The sequence below is a fragment of the Elephas maximus genome, chromosome 20 (genome assembly GCF_024166365.1).
Source record: "Elephas maximus indicus isolate mEleMax1 chromosome 20, mEleMax1 primary haplotype, whole genome shotgun sequence".
Lineage (NCBI taxonomy): Eukaryota > Metazoa > Chordata > Mammalia > Proboscidea > Elephantidae > Elephas > Elephas maximus.
The window spans coordinates 28,950,232-28,970,044 of NC_064838.1; the positions used below are offsets into that span (position 1 = coordinate 28,950,232).

The 19,813-nt window shown below is 41.4% G+C and overlaps 1 protein-coding gene across 1 annotated transcript in view; it reads left to right on the forward strand.

The window, feature by feature from the left end:
• Nucleotides 1-19,813, forward strand: part of ITPR1 (inositol 1,4,5-trisphosphate receptor type 1) — a 382,998-nt gene that overhangs the window by 189,767 nt on the left and 173,418 nt on the right. The window contains exons 21-31 of the mRNA XM_049862511.1: nt 4,325-4,576; nt 5,369-5,510; nt 6,478-6,631; nt 8,560-8,747; nt 9,669-9,807; nt 10,514-10,572; nt 13,273-13,434; nt 13,513-13,683; nt 14,372-14,437; nt 15,401-15,538; nt 17,614-17,739. Coding sequence (XP_049718468.1) covers nt 4,325-4,576; nt 5,369-5,510; nt 6,478-6,631; nt 8,560-8,747; nt 9,669-9,807; nt 10,514-10,572; nt 13,273-13,434; nt 13,513-13,683; nt 14,372-14,437; nt 15,401-15,538; nt 17,614-17,739 — 1,597 coding nt within the window. The remainder of the gene's footprint in view (nt 1-4,324; nt 4,577-5,368; nt 5,511-6,477; nt 6,632-8,559; nt 8,748-9,668; nt 9,808-10,513; nt 10,573-13,272; nt 13,435-13,512; nt 13,684-14,371; nt 14,438-15,400; nt 15,539-17,613; nt 17,740-19,813) is intronic.

Sequence of the window (19,813 nt, forward strand, 5' to 3'; positions counted from 1 at the left end):
CTGATGTCAGATGGATCCTGGCTGAAAGCAGAGAATACGAAAAGGATGTTTACCTGTGTTTCATTGACTATGCAAAGGCATGCGACTGTGCGGATCATAAGAACTTATGGATAACATTGTGAAGAATGGGAATTCCAGAACACTTAATTATGCTCATGAGGAACCTTTACATAGATCAAGAGGCAGTTGTTTGGACAGAGCAAGAGGATACTGATTGGTTTAAAGTCAGGAAAGGTGTGTGTCAGGGTTGTATTCTTTCACCATACCTATTCAATCTGTATGCTGAGCAAATAATACGAGAAGCTGGACTATATGAAGAAGAATGGGGCATCAGGATTGGAGCAAGACTCATTAACAACCTGCGTTATGCAAATGACACAACCTTACTTGCTGAAAGTGAAGAGGACTTTTGAAGCATTTGCTAATGAAGATCAAAGACCACAGCCTTCAGTATGGTTTGCACCTCAACATAAAGAAAACAAAAATCCTCACAGCTGGAGCAATGAGCAACATCATGATAAATAGAGAAAAGATTGAAGTTGTCAAGGATTTCGTTTTACTTGGATCCACAATCAACAGCCATGGAAGTACCAGTCAGGAAATCAAAAGACACATTGCATTGGGTAAATCTGCTGCAAAGGACCTCTTTAAAGTATTGAAGAGCAAAGATATCACCTTGAAGACTAAGGTGCACCTGACCCAAGCCATGGTATTTTAAATAGTATTATATGCGCGCAAAAGCTGGACAATGAATAAGGAAGACTGAAGAAGAATTGACGCCTTTGAATTGTGGTGTTGGTGAAGAATATTGAATATACCATGGACTGCCAAAAGAACGAACAGGTCTGTCTTGGAAGAGGTACAACCAGAATGCTTCTTAGAGGCAAGGATGGTGAGACTGCATCTTACATACTTTGGACATGTTGTCAGAAGGGATTGGTCCCTGGAGAAGGACATCATGCTTGGCAGAGTACAGGGTCAGCGGAAAAGAGGAAGACCCTCAACGAGGTGGATTGACACAGTGGCTGCAACGATGAACTCAAACATAACAACGATTGTAAGGATGGCTCACAACCGGGCAGTGTTTCGTTCTGTTGTGTGTAGGGTCGCTATGAGTTGGAACCGACTCGACGGCACCTAACAACAACAACACATATACAGTGTATAGGTATATATGGTGTATACATACACACCGTGGCACATGTATCAGTCAAGTTACATACTTCTTTACACCTCAGTTTATCTGCGAAATAGTGACGACAGTACCAACCTCAGAACTTTTGCAGACAGAGCTAGGAAATACGTGTGCTTATGTGTGTACACATACACATGTATCTCTCCACTCTTTGGAAATGTTATGGGACAGTTCTACTCTGTACTTTAGCTTTGCTATGAGTCGGAATTGACTTAACGGCAAGGAGTTTGATTTTTTTTTTGTATCTTTCCATAAGGAGCCTTGGTGGTGCAGTAGTTAAGTGCTTGGCTGCTAACCGAAAGGTTGGCAGTTCAAACCCACCAGCTGCCCCTCAGGAGAAAAGACCTGGTGATGTGCTGTTGTAAAGATTACACCCTAGAAACCCTATGGGGCAGTTCTACCTTGTCCTATAGGGTCACTAATGAGTCAGAATCAACTCGAAGACACACAACAGCAACATAATTTCATATTTCTCTCTCTCACACTACACACACACACGTTTATATGTCTATCTATATAAGTATATGATAAAAATCATGAATTCACGCAGTATGTGTAATGCCATTCTAATACTGTAAGATTTATTCTAGTCTTTACCCTTTCCATCTTCATAACTCCTCCGACAGTGAGCAACTTGGCTGCAAGGGTACTCAGTATGTTTGCCTGTTTGCTCATCCCGTTGTTTGTAACCCATTTCCACCTCCTCTGTCCCCAGTGTCTCCTTGGCCCCAGTCCTAAGGTCTGCTGGCCTTTTTGCCACGAGGGAAGGGAAGGGAAAGGAAAAGAAAGGAAGAGAACCAATAAATACTTTAGGAGAAAGAAAGGGAAAGGGAAGATGAAGAAGTGTTTCCAGTATTTTTAAATAAAATAAATACCCTTTCTGACCTCCCATATTCTATTCTCTTCTCTTCCATCCATGCACATAGTGTGTATCCTCGCACACTCGCATGTTGCTGTTCTACTGCATTTATTTGCACCCACCCATAATAATGGAGTATTTTACCTATTTTTAGAATTTTCTGTGAATGGTAATGTTTGTAATTCTGCAACTTGCCTTATTTATTCAGAACTGTTTCTGGAATGAATCCACGTTAATAGATGAAGATCCATTTCTTTAACTGCTGAGCGGTGTTCCATTAGATGAACGTACCACATTTTCATTGCTATCTGATATTCCATGCTACAATTTAATTTTTCCTATCAGGATACAGAAACCCTGGTGGCGTAGTGGTTAAGTGCTACGGCTACTAACCAAGATGTCACCAGTTCAAATCTGCCAGGTGCTCCTTGGAAACTCTTTGGGGCAGTTCTACTCTGTCCTATAGGGTCACTATGAGTCAGAATCGATGCGATGGCAGTGGGGTTTGGTATCAGGATACATCCTTGTTCAAATTTATCTGTGCATACGTGTAAGAGTTTCCATTCCATACCAGAAATGAAATTATTAGATTGGAGGTTATGCATATTTTAAACTTTCCTAAGCTGTCCTAAATTGAATCTTTCACTGCGCACTCCCATTGTTTGTAGATGAGAACATTTCTTTCCTCGTGTCTTTGGTAACTTTGAATATTATGATGCCTTTTTCATTTTATGTTAATCTTATAAGTGTGAAATAGAACCATGTTTTAGTTTGCATTCGCTGATATCTATTAAGGTTGAGAATATTTTCAAATTGTGGCTATTGGTAATTGTCTTAGCCATCTAGTACTGCTATAGCAGAAATACCACAAGTGGATGACTTTAACAAAGAGAAATTTATTCTCTCATAGTCTAGTAGGTTACAAGTCCAAATTCAGGGTATCAGCTCCAGGGGAAGGCTTTCTGTCTTTGTTGGCTCTGGAGGAAGGTCCTTATCCTTAGTCTTCTCCTGGTTGAGGAGTTTCTCAGGTACAGGGACCTGGGTCCAAAGGATGTGCTCTGCTCCTGGTGCTGCTTTCTTGGTGGTATGAGGTTCCCAACTCTCTGTTGGCATCTCTTTCCATTACTCTCTTGAGAGAGAAGAGGTGGTGCAGGCTACACTCCAGGGAAACTCCTTCTACGTTGGATCAGGAAGGTGACCTGAGTGAGAGTGGTATTACAATCCCACCCTAATCCTTTCAACATAAAATTACAATCACAAAATGGAGGACAACTACATAGTACTGGGAATCATGACCTAACCAAGTTGATACACACATTTTTGGGGGGACACAATTCAAGCCATGGCAGTAATAAATATGGTTTTAAATTCAGAAGCCAATATTTGACAGTTTGGAAGCTTATGGCTTTCTTATTATTTCACATTGACAGCATGTTTATTCTGTAAATTTTTGATAAATTTTCCCCCAAGAGTAGATGAGACAAAGTTTCTTAACTGGTCAAGGTTGAAAGTTAACAAAAGGCCATGTGTAATTGTGTAAGGAAGAAAGTCTAAGACATTTTGAGGAGTTTCCAATTTTGGGGCATGTTTTGTTTGTTTGTTTGTTTTTTTGTATAGGGATCAAAGTGTAGACTTACATAAACCAAAACCAAACCCAGTGCCATCAAGTCAATTCCAACTTATAGTGACCCTATAGGACAGAGTAGAACTGCCCCATAGAGTTTCCAAGGAGTGCCTGGCGGATTCAAACTGCCTACCCTTTGGTTAGCAGCCGTAGCACTTAACCACTATGCCACCAGGGTTTCCGTAAGAGCCTAAAAATATTATAAAATTTCTGATTAGACTCAATACGGGCATAATCTTCAACATTTCCTACATGGTCTTTAATGTACTATATAAAAACACAACTGAAGGAGTAGACAAGGCCACCTTAGACCTAAGCATTTTTTCCCCTTTTGTAAGATAACTAAGGACAGAATGAATCAAGTAGGCTCATTATTATTCCAGCATAGCTGGATAGAGGTGTGTGACTGTTGCCTGACAACCCACACCCTGTGGGGTAGCTTGAAACGTTCCTTTTTCAGCTTGGCACAAAAACCGAAATTTAGTGTACAAAAAGCAGCTCGGAGGAGTTGATGTATATGTTCAGATGGTCAAATGCCACTCCTCCAATGTTGGGGCCGCTGTGTAGGACTAGCCTACTATGTGTTTCCATTCTTCCTGGATGACTCCTGGGCATGTGAGCCTGATGGAGTTTTTCTTTTCTCCAGGTATCAGCTGAACCTCTTTGCCAGGATGTGTCTGGACCGCCAATACTTGGCCATCAATGACATATCGGGCCAGCTGGACGTTGATCTCATTCTCCGCTGCATGTCTGACGAGAACCTGCCCTATGACTTGCGGGCATCCTTCTGCCGACTCATGCTTCATATGCATGTGGACCGAGATCCCCAGGAACAAGTCACACCCGTGAAATACGCCCGCCTCTGGTCGGAGATTCCCTCTGAGATCGCCATTGATGAGTGAGCCTCACTTCCTCTCATTGCCAAGACCTCAATCACTTTGTTGTTGTTGTGTTCCGTCAAGTCAACTCTGACTCATGGTGACCATATAGGACAGAATAGAACTGCCGCATAGGGTTTCCTGGGCTTTGATACCTGTAATACCAGGTCTTTTCTCCTACGAAGCCACTGGTGGGTTCAGAACTGCTAACCTTTTGGTTAGCAGCCAAGTGCTTAACTACTGTGCCACCAGGGCTCCTTCGTGTCACTTAAACCTATTATTTATAATGTTCTGTGTAGCAGTAGATAAATCATATATGGTCAGTTTAAATCTAGATATGGGCTGAGGAAAACTGAAGTTATTTACTTATTTTTTCTTTAAACTCAAACTATGAGTTTCATTAAGTGGATAGCAAATATTCTTTCCTCAAGAATGTAAAAGACAGCATGATCGTATTTTCTTTTCATTTAAAAAATTTTTTGGTAAAAATATATGTAACATAACATTTGCCAGCATGACTGTATTTTGATATCTCTTACCTTCATTCATCAAATATTTAAATGTCTATTGCATGTATGGTTCAAGGATTATGTCAGGAATCAAACTACATAGAAAACAATCCTACAGTAGTAGGGCAAGATAGAAGACAAGATTAATGAGTAAAGTAAATATGGTGGAGATACGTGCTAAGGAAAGGATGAAGTAGGGGCGGGAATAGGAAGTGTTGGGGAGAAGAGTGTTGAATTTTGAGGGAGGGCCTCACTGGGAAGAATTTGAAATTTTATCTCCTCTTCTTTCTCCTTTCCTTTTAGTTATGATAGTAGTGGAACTTCCAAAGATGAAATCAAGGAGAGATTTGCACAGACTATGGAGTTTGTGGAGGAATATTTAAGAGATGTGGTTTGCCAGAGGTTTCCTTTCTCTGATAAGGAGAAAAATAAGCTCACGTTTGAGGTAACTCATGATGCTGTGGTCTGTGTGCTTTTTCCGATTTTCAGTGGCCATTTTATTATGGGGCACATAGAAAATATTTTAATATGCAGTGGTTTTTATCGTGATGGTCTAGTTTTGTAGTAACAAGGAATCTAGCTCAGCTTTGTTCCAGAATAAAAGGTAGAACTTGTATTAGCCACTTGGCCTAATAGTAGGTATACTTTTTTAAAGAAATATGTATGGTGAATTGACTCATGTAAAATGATAGAACTCTGTGTATCTCTGGACTTTATATTAAAAATGACAGGAAAGAAGCAGATGTGCTTGGGATCGGTTCCATTGATTAATCGTTTGAGGAACACAAATCCATATTCCCTTTGAGATAAAATGTTTTCTCTTTGGGGCTAGTTTTGTGTTTTGGAGCTATATTTCCAAGGATTTGAGTTCTTCTCTTCCTCTGCTAATATTACATAGTTATTCGGAGGTTTTTGTGATCTTGTTGGGCATAATTTGGCTTGCCAAGTATTATTTTGGGAAGCTACATAGACCAAATGATTAGGTCTATTTTTTATTAACTAGTCATCAGGTCAGATCAGGAGTTTTACAGGCTTTCATTGCTTATTTTTCCTTCTGATGAAACAAAATCAATTTTTTTCAAGAAATTACAAGCAAATTATGACTTCTCTAAAAAAAAAAGCTATGACAAACCCAAGCCAAACTCGTTGCTGTCGCGTTGATTCCGACTCATAGTGACCCTATAGGACAGAGTAGAATTGCCCTGTAGTTTCCAAGGAATGCCTGGTGGATTCGAACTGCTGACCTTCTTGTTAGCAGCTGTAGCTCTTAACCACTATACCACCAGAGTTTCCTTGCTTACTATAGGAAGGTCAGAATGAGTCATTTACAAACTAGCCAACATCAAATGGAAGTAAAGGATACAGTTTGTTTAATACCATCTTTTTTTTTTTTTTTTTTAATAACGTAATAGGTTGTGAATTTAGCTAGGAATCTGATCTACTTTGGTTTCTACAACTTCTCTGACCTTCTACGATTAACCAAGATCCTCCTGGCCATATTAGACTGTGTGCATGTGACGACCATCTTCCCCATTAGCAAGATGGCTAAAGGAGAAGAGAGTAAAGGTAAGAATGATGTGGAAAAGTTGAAGAGTGATGAACTGACACACCCATCCATACGAGAGTTGCCCTCCCAGCCTCTTCTGTTTCTTCTACTCTTGCCATACTTTCCCATGTGATGTCATGTCCTTTCCTTGTTCTTTTCCCAGCTTTTCATAATGAACATTTTCAAATATAAAGAAGAGCTGAAAGAATAGTACAGTGGATATCCATATACTTAGAGCTTAGATGGAAACCCTGGTGGCGTAGCGGTTAAGTTCTATGGCTGCTAACCAAAAGGCCGGCAGTTCAAATCCACCAGGCGCTCTTTGGAAACCCTATGGGCAGTTCTACTCTGTCTTTTAGGGTTGCTATGAGTCAGAATCGACTCGACGGCAACAGGTACGGGGTACAGCTTAGATTCAACCATTACAAACATTTTTCTGTATTTCTTTTATCTATTAAAGTTTGTATATTGTATTTATATTTGAGCATGTGTGTGTTCACATATTTTGCTGAACCATTTGAAAGTTACCTAACTACTTGACTGTTTATCTATTAAAAATACATGTCTTTCATTGTTCTTGATGTGTCCTGAGGCCCTTGATATTAAAAAACCAAAACTCGTTGCCATCGAGTTTATGATAATATAAAACCCAGGCTTTTATCTGGATATCCCATTTCTGCTCTGTGAATTCCTTTTAAGTAGGAAAATCTGACATTATATGCTTTTTTTTTTTTTCCCCTCTGTTTTAGGGTCAGGAATCAGAACACATTAGGTGTTCGTGTATTGGTCATTGTTTAACTGGTCTTCTGCAACTAGAACAGAAAAAGTACAATCATTTCTCATTATTCACAGCTGTTATGTTCTGTAAAGTCACCACAAACACTGAATTAGCAGACACTGAACCATTGCTCCTAGGGAAACCTAGGGTTAGGTTCCTATGAGCCTCTGGTTGCAACATTTTCATGACCCGATCAGTACGTAACCTTGTTTTATGTGTGTTTCTCATTAAAAACACCTTATTTAATAAATATTGTTGATTCATTAACATTGAACTAATGGCCAACAGCACTGTAACTCACGCCTGGACAAAGCTTGTCTAACACGCACATCTTCTCCATAAGGCACATCGCAGCCTTCTTGTGCTTAGGAACACTTCAGCGCTACACTTCGGGGCCATTTTAAACGGCAAAATCACCAATAAAACTCACACAGATGCAAAAACATGTGGCACTAAATTCATCACAAAAAGTACACTTGTTTATAGTGTGAAAGCTGAAGGCAGAATGTGGCCATGTTCAGCCTCAGCTGGGAACATCCACATCAGGCGACTCAAATTTTTCACCATTCTGCACGTCTGCAAGTGACCATGAAGGTACCATGAGTATTGATCTAGGGCCTGCAAATCAATTTTAGTGAGTAGGTGAATTCACAAATATGAAATCTGTGAATAGTGAGGGTTGAGTGTACGTTTCCTTACCTCCCTTTATTTTCTAGGTGCTCTGCTAAGTCATTAATACCATTAATCATGTTGTTGAGCTCCTTAATTCTTATTTTATAAAAGAGGAAGCTGAGCCTCAGAGGTAATATCATGTACCCAGAATGATGCGGCTGTTGGTTGCAGCCCCAGGATTTGTACATTGTTAGCTCTTGTGCTCTCTAGTTCTAGGCACAGAAACAAGCATATAGTAGGTGATCAATAAAATTTGGCAGGTGAGTTAATATGCAACAATACTCCATTGGGGAGTTCAAAGCCCACGTTTTTTCACTCCTCCCAGGAGCCCAAAATGTTTATGAGTATTAACCTTTCCAGGTTCCTAGGGCCTTCAGTGTGTATCTGAACAGGGACATGTTAAATAATTTGTCTAAAAGTGCCCGTGCCCCTTTCCAGGTGCCTGAGGGCACTCTCTGGGTGGTGTTGTGACCATGGTCTGTCTCTGGCCCTTCCTAGGCAGTAACGTAATGAGGTCCATCCATGGGGTTGGAGAGCTGATGACCCAGGTGGTGCTCCGGGGAGGAGGCTTCTTGCCCATGACTCCCATGGCAGCTGCCCCTGAAGGCAATGTGAAGCAGGCAGAGCCAGAGAAGGAGGACATCATGGTCATGGACACCAAGCTGAAGATCATTGAAATACTCCAGGTAACCATCAGTCAGAGGTGGGGAGGGGGTACTTCACAGGGGGGTGCTTCAGATCTAGTCCCCCTGTTTAGATGTATCACCAAAGTTTTGGGGGAAGAAAATGGTAAAATTCTTAGCTCAGCCAGCCCTCATTGCCATTTATGAACTGGGCCCTCCTAATACCTCTACTGTTATCTCTTACCCCTCCCCAACATGGCTTTGTCCCTCCAGTCATATGAAAACTTCATGTAATTACTATAGCATGTCTCTCTCTGGGAGAGGTGATGACCCTGAGATTGGATAAGGTTGCCAAGAGGATGAGATGGAGACAAGGAGAATGGGAAAGGGAGAATGTCTGTGAGAACCTCAACCAATGCCAACTGGTTGTTGACCTTTCTTTTTGGCCCTATTAATAGTTATGGGGTAACTATGCTGGAATATAGGAAGTGAAAGAAGAGGGAGCCCAAGGGTTAGTAGCTAGATCAGAGGAAACAATCAGAAGTAGAAAATATGAAGCAAGCTCATTCTCAGTCATAAAAACAAAATTTTCTCTCTCAATTCTCCCGAATTGAAAGCAGTCAACTTTACCCCTCTCAGTGGCAGGCCCAGGATTGGCGTTCAATAGTTGCTGAAATAAAGTAGTTTTTTATAGGAGATGGGGAGGGAGGGTTGTGGTGAGTAATTTAGTGTTCCAATTGTTAAATTAATTGCCTAGATGCTGAATTTTACTTAAGATGCTATGGGCAGGCTTGATAGGCCCCATGGAAGTCTGGTGTTGTTAAAGTAATTGTTGAAATCTAAGCCAAACATTTGGCTCACTTTGTGCTTCAGGTAATTGATGTTGCTGATACCAGGCCCAGCCAGAGTGTGGTGGCTTGGCAAAGTGCTAAAGATGGTATGTTAATGTAACCAATCTGTTTCCATTTCCACTTGAATCTTTAGTTTATTTTGAACGTGAGGTTGGATTATAGGATCTCCTGCCTCCTGTGTATATTTAAGCGGGAGTTTGATGAAAGCAATTCCCAGACCTCGGAAACATCCTCCGGAAGCAGCAGCCAAGAGGGCCCAAGTAATGTACCAGGTTAGTGATTCCAGAAAGGGATTTCAGCCCTAGGAGAGGATCTGGGTCTAATGAAAACTAGGAATCCAAACAGTGTCTTTTAGAAATGTGCTTCTAGAAATAGGGGATAATGTGTGCATAGGTGTGAGGATCATTGAAGTTTAAAACAAGATGTTGGGAGTTATCCTTTTGGGATAGGAGAATAATGGAAAGAGCCCAGATTCCTTCTTGGATAAATCTTGTTTCTTTCCATCTTGGAGTGCCTAAGTCATAGAACAACTGAGGTTTCTAGTGTTGTGGCTATTTAAGAAGTACAAAAAAAAAGAAAAAAAAAAAAACTTGAGAAGAAACCTTTTGGTCCACTAACAACTTTTACTTGTGATAGAAGTTTCTCACTGCTTAGGAAATAGTGGTGAAGGGTAAGGGACAGGATGGTGGTAGAAATAATCGCACCCATCAGGCGCTAACCTCCCTTGGAATGAGCCCATCACTCTAGTTTAGCCAGAGACCATGCAGTGAGTAGAAAAATGACAGGAGTGTGGGACACTGCAAACCAGAGCCATTGACTAGTGTGATCTGGTTGACCTGGCTTCATAGCTTTGCAATATATAATTTTAGAAGGTCTGGGGTTAACCCATGGCAGGAGCAGTGCTATTTTGGGGTAAGTTCACCAACACCATATTTTCAGACCTTCCTGTATCTGAAGTTGTGGTCTTTAACTTTATAGGTGCTCTCGACTTTGAACACATTGAAGAGCAAGCAGAAGGCATCTTTGGAGGAAGGAAAGTATATTTTCAGTTGCTGTTCTTTAGGTGATTCTAGGTTTTAGGAGGCTGTTTTTACATAGTTCTCAAAGCTTTTCCTTCTGTGTACTAGTAATGGTTTAGTTTTTGGGCTAAGTTTTTGTTTTAGTGCTTCTTTGAACTCTTGAATGCTCAAGTCTGGTTGGCCTGATTTTGTGTACGTGTGTGTGCGCTTTCCTAAGACAGAAAGGGTTTAATGAGGTTTCCCAAGTTAACTGCATTCCAAGAGTTAAAAAAACGATGAGGAAATAGAGGCAAAGGAAAGAATATGGGGATGAGGCTCAAAACAGAATTAAGTTAGTAAGATCAGGTACTTTTGCTGATAATAGGCTAAAATTTTATCCCTGAACTCTTTAGAAGCTCTTTGTTGAAACACAATCTGTTCTTTCCTTGTTCTTGACATTAGAGTAATGTATGAACCCCTTTTAAAAAGATCAGATTGTTCAGTGTTGACTTAAAATATTTTTGTTATGAGACTTAAATACCGACAAGCATAAGACCTGGTATGTTGCCATCAGGTTGATTCAAATTCATAGCAACCCTATAGGACAGAGTACTGCCCCACAGGATTTCCAAGGAGTGGCTGATGGATTCAAACGGCTGACTTTTAGTTAGCAGTCCTAGCTCTTCACCATTGTGCTACCAGAGCTCCAGACTTCGTATAAACACCCTAGAAACATAACTTTTAAAAATTACATACTTGTTTTGGTTATCTATTGCTGCATAACAAACTACTTCAAAAATGTAATAGATTGAAACTACAACCGTGTTGTTATCTCTCACAGTTCTGTGGGTTGACTGGGCTAAGCTGGCTGGTTCTTCTGCTGGTCTTGATGGGGTCTTCCCTGTGACTGCAGTGAGAGGGTGACTAGGGTTGGCCCAACCAAGTTAACTTTGCTAACATTTTTGGCACTTTGGCAGGAATGCCTGTAATGTTGGGACCTTTCTTTCTGTCCGTGTAGGTAACTTGGGACTCTTTACAATATGATGGCTAGCTCCAACAGCAAGCATTTCAATAGGATAAGCCAACAATATGCAAGAACTAATCAATTCTTTGCTTGCATTGTGTTTGCTAATGTCCTGTTGATCGGATAAAATCACACGGCCAAACCCAGTGTCAATGTGGGAGGGCCTACAGAAGGGTGTGACTAAGCCAAGGGCACAGTTCGTTCAGGGCCACTAGTGTTAACAGTCTGTCTCAACACTAAATATAAAACCTGTGATGTTGGAATCAGCACTGTTATTCACTATGATGGAAGACGCTTTTCTGAAACTTACATGGGGTAAGTTTTGAGTTCAGTGTGAGGATGCTTCCAGGTGATATGTGATGACACAGCTCTGCCGCCATTTTCCTCACACTCAACAGCAGGGAAGCGTCCTTCGCACAGCATACTGTGCTCCCCTTTAGAAGCATGAATACAGTATTTACATAATAAATGCACTCTGTGCTTTTCTTGTTAAATTTTCAACCACTAAGGTCTTCCCATATGGTATTCATTTCACTGTGGACACAGTGCAGACAGTGACACAGTAATTGGGGGGTAGTACTCAGTGATGGGGCGATTTGCCATTTGATCCAGGATGTGCTTAGTAACTTTTTAATTGTATAAATAAGACAAATTACCACAGCTATTGAGTTGCTATTGTCATCAGCTGCTGCTGAAACCTGTTCAGCATCATAGCAACACGTAAACCTCCAGATGGGTGGTGGCTACGCATGAGGTGCACTGGCCAGGAATCAAACCTGAGCTACCTTCATGGAATGTGAAAATGCTGCCACTGAGCTAGTCCTGATAGTATGCTCATTAATCCCATTTTAAAGAACACTTGAGTTTTAATGGTTTATGGCAGTGCTTCTCAAAGCGGGGTCCATGAGACTGAGCTGTGTATTACCAAATTGTGACAGGTAAGTACAGAACATGAGAGTAAGCATACAGATACTTCCATGACAATTTGACATTGCCCTGACATCAAATGGATGATCAGTGAGTGGGCTTATGTCATTGAAAAAGATACAGACCAAGAGTATCAGTTGGCTACAGGTTGAAAATAAAGAAAACTGGTCCTTCACCACGTAGTGTTTGATAAACATTGGATTACAGCATCTTAAAGAAAAATAGAAGTCTCTGGGAGGTGCAGACGGTTAACATACTCAACTATAACCGAGAGGCTGGCAGTTTGAATCTACCCGAGGTGCCTCGGAAGAATGGCCTGGTGATCTACTTCAAAAAATCAGCCATTAAAAACCCTGTGGAGCACAGTTCTACTTTGATACACATAGGGTCACCATGAGTCTAAGTCACCTTGATGGCAAACTGGTTGATAAAAATAAATAAATAAACTAATAACTCAAGAGAAACACAACTGTTTGTCAGACCACAGAGGCCCAGCTAATTGGGAGTTCTTGACCCAAGTTGTAAAGCTAGTCCTGTCACTCTGGGAGGTTAGGGGCTTTGGTTTAAAATTTGACAATTGTGACATCTTAACTGTCCTTGCACTTCATGATATAGCTGGAGATAAAGCAAGATTGTCTTGTTAAAGAAGCTAGTTAAAAGTCAAGTCCCATGAGGTAGAAGATAGTGTTAAAAATCTAAATGGCTTAGGTGTGCCTGGGTCCAAGGTCCCTGAGAGAAGGGCTTGTGTGGTTCATTTGGCCTTCCTCCCTCCACATTCTTATAGTGAGGAGAACACTCCCTTGGACTTGGACGATCATGGCGGCAGGACCTTCCTCCGAGTCTTGCTGCATTTGACGATGCACGACTACCCACCCTTGGTGTCAGGGGCCCTGCAGCTGCTCTTCCGGCACTTCAGCCAGAGGCAGGAGGTGCTCCAGGCCTTCAAGCAGGTAGCTTGAGTTGCTCCTGTGTGTGTTGTCTGTCAGAGAAGCTGCCATATGCAACTAACGGATTGCGCGTTTGTTAAGGTTCAACTGCTTGTTACCAGCCAAGATGTGGACAACTACAAACAGATCAAACAAGACTTGGATCAGCTGAGGTCCATCGTGGAAAAGTCAGAGCTCTGGGTGTACAAAGGGCAGGGCCCTGATGAGGTGATGGATGGTGCATCTGGTGAAAATGAGCATAAGAAAACAGAGGTGAGTGATGCATATGTTACCCTGCAACGTAGCTAGAGGGCACCTCAAAACAAGTCACTGCAGATATAAATGCAGGTTATAGGATGGGCTTTATTCCTAAGAGATCTTTTTAAATAGCCGGGGTAACAGCTGGTCTCCTAGGAGATGAGCTGTAAAACCGAAGTTTAGCTCTGTCTCCCCTGCCACCTTGGATCATGTGTGATAGATGTAGTGTTGAGTGAATTAGCACCAGGTTTTCCTTAGAGAGGAGTCCTGGTGGTGCAGTGGTTAAGCGCATGACTGCTAACTGAAAGGACAGCGGTTTGAACCTACCAGTGGCTGCATGGGAGAAAGATGTGGCAGTCTGCTACTGTAAAGATTATAGCCTTGGAAACCCTATGGGGCAGTTCTACCCTGTCCTGTAGGGTCACTATGAGTTGGAATTGACTTGACAGCAGAAACTCCCTTGGGGGAAGCCTGTTCTCGAGCCCTGGCCTGACTCATCATCTGCTCCCATATCTGTGAAATACTGTCAGTCAGAAGAGAGTTGAGGGTGAGTAAGTAGATGGTTTGGGCATAAATCCAGCACAACTGTTGGAAAAACAGTATAGAACTCATGGCTTTTTTGTAAAGGGTGGAGCTAACCCTTACAAATGGATGGTACCCCAAGAGTTACACAAAACACAGTTACATTCATTTTGGTTCCTAGGAGGGGAATAACAAGTCTCAAAAGCATGAAAGTACAAGCAGCTACAACTACAGGGTGGTGAAAGAGGTAAGCCCACCCCCACTGTCTTTTTTCCTTCTTTAATAATTCTCTAAGGAGCTGTGGAAACCCTGGTGGTATAGTGGCTAAGTGCTGTAGCTGCTAATCAAGGGGACGGCAGCTCAGATCTGCCAGGTACTCCTTGGAAACTCTATGGGGCAGTTCTACTCTGTCCTGTAGGGTCACTATGAGTCGGAATTGTCTCGACAGCAATGGGTTTGGTTTGGTTTAAGGAGCTGTAGTTAATGATAGTCAGATTGTAAGTACAAATGTTTTTCTCTCCCTCCCTCCTTCCCTTCCTTCCGCACTGTTTGTGTCTCTCTTTCACTCCCTCGTTTCCTCCTTCTCTGCTTTCCATCCTTCGTACCGTTGAGTTTAACAGGAGAAAGTAGAGCTCAGAGGTTAAGAGCATGGCTTTTAGTACCAGATCTGGGTTTTGAGACCCAGCTCCGCCACTTACCATTTCTGTGTCCTCAGTTTCCTCACCTATAAACTGCAACCAATACTGCATACTTCTGAAGGTCTCCAAATTGAAGGAAGGATTAAATGATACAGTTATAAAGGATTTATCTCAGTGTTGGGCACATAGTATCCATCAGTGAGAACTGTAATTCTTTAGAAATCCTTGCATCAGGCAGTTCAAAGTTGGGAGGTTGGTAGCTTTGTGTGCTTTTTTTTTCTTTAACCCCGGAACAAACTTCCCAAGTCCTTGGCAGTGATGCCACGCCGGTGCTATCTAAGCTGTCTGTCTGAGCTATCCCACTTACTGTCGAAGCCACATCCACTGCATATTCTCGGTCTTATGTAGATGCAGCTGGTTGCAGTCATCCAGGACACTGTATACTGGGAGAAAGCTCCTCATTTTAAGTTTTTATGTGTATGTATAGCAGTCCTCTTGGCCTCCCTGCCCTCTACCACCCCCTGAAATCTTTTTCACTAGTTTTCTGAGGCTGAATTCTTTCTCTCTACCAGATTTTGATTCGACTTAGCAAACTCTGCGTCCAGGAGAGTGCCTCGGTCAGGAAGAGCAGGAAGCAGCAGCAGCGGCTGCTCCGGAACATGGGTGCCCACGCCGTGGTGTTGGAGCTGCTGCAGATCCCATATGAGAAGGTGAGGGCCGCCCACCGCTGCTGCTCAAAGTGCGGGGCCCATCTCAGGCTCCTCAGACCCTCCGCGTGTGGATACTGTTGGTGAAGAAATGAAGCTGAGGAGGCTACTGTACCTGCAAAGCGATTTCAGTTTATTGTTGTTGCTATTATTATTATGTCAAAAGAAATGGAGTTATTTATTAGGGCCAAAACGTCTTAAGTCAGCAATGTCAGGTGTTTTTGTGGACAAATTGTATTGCAGTCTGCCTTTTTTTTTTATTGTGATGAGTATATAGGTAACAGAACACATGTACAGCTCACTGACATTAATCACGTTCATCGTGTTTTTCACCCATCACCATTAACTGTTCCCAGATTTTTCCATCACCCTTAATGGAAACTCAGTGTCCTCTAAGCACGTGTCTTCCTTTGTCTCTTCGAATATTTTATATGGAACAGTACATTATAAAAATAAAGTGAAAATCACCCATAAACAACTATTTTAAGATTATGTAAAGTAAGAAGAGTGCATTTATTTTTCCCTCACTCCCCTCAGTAGAGGCAGCTTGTTCTGTATCCAGAGTTTTAATTGACAGACCTATGTTCGCACCTGGGCTGGTGCTAGACAGTGTCATCTGCAATATTATTCAAGCAATTTAAACACTACCACCAACCAGTTGCTCTTGAGTTGATGCCCTACTTGTGGCAGACCCACACGTGTCAGAGTAGAACCGTGTACCATGGGCTTTTCAGTGGCTGATTTTTTGGAAGAAGATTGCCAAGACCATCTTTTGAGGTGCCTCTGGGTGGACTTGAACCACCAGCCTTTCAGTTAGCAGCTGAGTGCATTAACTCTTTGCACTACCCTGGGACAAGTTATTAAATGTGTATGGGAAGAACTTGGTGTTTACTTGCCTACTTGTGAGATCCTTACTAGTATGCTAACATCTAGTTAAGTACTTGGATCTATCAGGTGATACTTTGTTCTAAGTATTCTTTTATGTTCGTAGATATTGTCTTTTGTATCACGTTTTTCACATTCATATTCATTGTTGGTAGAGGTGGGATTTAGGGATGCAGAATAAACCGTGCTTTACATCTGTTGTGTAACCTGACAAGGCACATACCAAAGTACTCATTTACTGCTCACAAACCCAGTGAGACAGTGGTGATGTTCCCATTTGATAGACGAGGAGACTAAGGCTTGGAGAGGCTTCGAGTCCAAGGCCTTCAACTCAGGTCTCAAGTTCAGAAGTGATCACCAGAGAGGCCAATTTGTTAGTGAAGAATCACCTGAAGAAGACCTTCTACCTCTTGAACAGTTTGAATATTTGCAAGGTGCCAGGCACTTTGCTAAATCCTTTATACTAATTAGCTCATTAAGGAGCCCTGGTGGCACAGTGATTAGGTGCTCATCTGCTAACTGAAAGGTTGGGGGTATGAATCCACCAGCTTCTCCATGGGAGGAAGACTTGTCAGTCTGCTCTCATAAAGATTACAGCCTAGGGAACCCTACGGGGCAGTTCTGTTGCCTCACATGGGGTTGCTACGAGTAGGAATCAACTTGACAGCACACAGCAATCAGCTCATTTAATCCTCAAGACATTCATATGAGATGGGTGGTACTATTGGCTCTCACTCTTTTTTCGTAGTATCTGTATTGCCTTTTTTTAATTGTGCTAAATATGTAACAGATCGTTTACCTTTTCAACATTGTTCACATGTATAATTTAGTGACATGAGTTACGTTTATCGTTTGTCCAGCCATTACCATTATCTCTTTCCACATTTTCCTACCACCCTTAACAGAAGCTCAGTGCTTAGGGGACACTGAGCTTCTATGTTGCCTTTTTCCTGAATAAAATCTTTTTGTTTCTGCCAAAGAGAGAATTCATTTTTATCAGTGAGGCATGAACAAGTTATTTGATTCTTTTCCGGGTCAGCAGTGCAGCTCCTCAGTAGTATACACCTGGCAGGCCCTCAGTAAACACCTCCTAGATCCCAGGTGATAGAACCTAGCCTCCTGGCCTGGAGACGGGTGCTTTCTCTACCATATAACCCTGTTTTCAACTCATTTCTCATCCTTCTGTCACACAGGCTGAAGACACCAAGATGCAGGAGATAATGAGGCTGGCTCATGAATTCCTGCAGAATTTCTGCGCGGGCAACCAGCAGAATCAAGCCCTGCTACACAAACACATAAACCTGTTTCTCAACCCAGGGGTAAGACTTCAGGCCTGTCTGAAAATCTCTGGGGAGAAGAGGGTGGGAAGAACAAAGAGAAACAACTTGTTCTGCCTTTAGTTGTGGCTTCTGGGACTTGTTATAATGCAACATTCATTCCAGAGGGGAACATTTTGGTCCACTCTCAGGAAGACAAAAATACTCCCCATTTTTTGTGGGAGAGGAGGCAAGGGGAGGGGAAGTAAAAGGTGGTAGGGATAAGGTAAGATATATTTACATTTTTTCCTTAAAAAACTCCTTATTGTATGTAATGTAAATGATACAGAAGCGCCAAGGCTCACTCTCCAGCTACATCCTCCCAGGGCCTGCTCATTAAAGACTATATCCTTGCATACGGTTGGCTGTTTATACAAATATATACTATATCCATATAAAACATATCTACATTATATTTTATTTTATGTGATATATATTTTAAAATATATTAAATAAATATGCATTTTTTAAAGAAAAACAGTAGTACCCTCTACACAATATTTTGCTTGTTTTTTTTTTCTCAACATAGGTCTTTGCAAGTCAGGTATAGATTCTATTCTCACTTTTGATGACTTCATGGCATTACATTGAATGGGTACAACTTGGTGTCTCGTTTTGTTTTTACCGTTGCATTAACGGACAGTTCGACCATCTGTAGCTTTTGGCTTTGTAGGCAATACTGCCAAGGACTTCCTTGTACATGTGCGTTCACGCACGAACACTCACTTATTAGTAGGACTGGAGGTTTCCAGAAAAAGGGCTGCTGGGTGGTAGGTGTTAGAAATAATCAAAACTCAACAAAATTTGAACATAAGTTTTATTCTGAGCGGTTATTCTGTATGCATATAGGGAGACCATTTTGATTCCAGAAAAAAAAATGACTCGAAGAAGCTAGGTACGTTGAAGCTTATAAAGAGAAGAGGAGGGAGAAATACCGAAGGTCAACCATTGGCTAATCTTAACACAATTGATTGAAACCTGCCCTCCCCCTTTTACTGAGATCAATGGATATCAGGTCACAAATTTTTCAAATTCAAATTTAGTAAACCTGCTTCAAATAGGAAGAAAGGCTTTGCAACTTTGGGTGAAAGAAAAACTGCTGGCAGATTAATTTCGGTCAGAATTTCTTTAAAGTGAATATTTGGTTTCGTGGGTAGGAAATACCCCAAATCAAAGCAAAGTGTCTGCTGTCAATTTTGCTCTTTGATATATGGTAACATGCCCCTTTTGTCATGAAAAGAGAAAGGAAAAGTAAAAGATAAAAATGTTAAAGTCTCCTACCTCACACCAGGCATCAAACTCAATAACTCTGGGTAGAAAGTAAAAAAATAAATCTTTTAGAAGCTTATATAAAAATATCTTCATGACTTTGAGGTAAGCAAAGTTTTCTTAGGGAGTATGTAAAAATTCATAAAGGAAAATAGCGGTATTTAGACTTCTTCAAAGTTAAGAACTTCAGTTCGTCAGATAATGTCATTAAGAGCATCCAAAAGCAAGCCAGAGAGTGGGAGAAGTCATTTTAATGCATGTATGCAACAAAGAACTCACATCCAGAATGTATAACAAACTCAAAGAAGTCAATAAGGAAAAAGACAGACAACCCATTTTCTAAAATTGGCAAAAACTTGAACCAACGCTTCATTTTAGAGGATATCCAAATGGCCAATACCTTAGTCATCTAGTGCTGCTGTAACAGAAATATTACAAGTGGATGACTTTAACAAACAAATTTATTCTCTCACAGTCTAGTTGGCTAGAAATCCGAATTCAGGGCACCAGTTCCCAGGGAAGGCTTTCTCTCTCTCTGTCAGTTCTGAGGGGAAGGTCCTTGTCATCCATCTTCTCCTAGTCGAGGAGCTTTTCAGCAATGGGACCCCAAGTCCAAAGAACACGCTCCACTCCTGGAGCTTCTTTCTTGAAGTTATGAGGTCCCTCTCCTCTCAGCTTGCTTCTGTCATTTATATCTCTGTCATTTATATCAAGAGATTGCCTCAAGATAAGTCAAATCCTGTAAATTGAGTCCTGCCTTATTAACATAACTGCTTCTAATCCTGCCTCATTAACATTATAGAGGTTA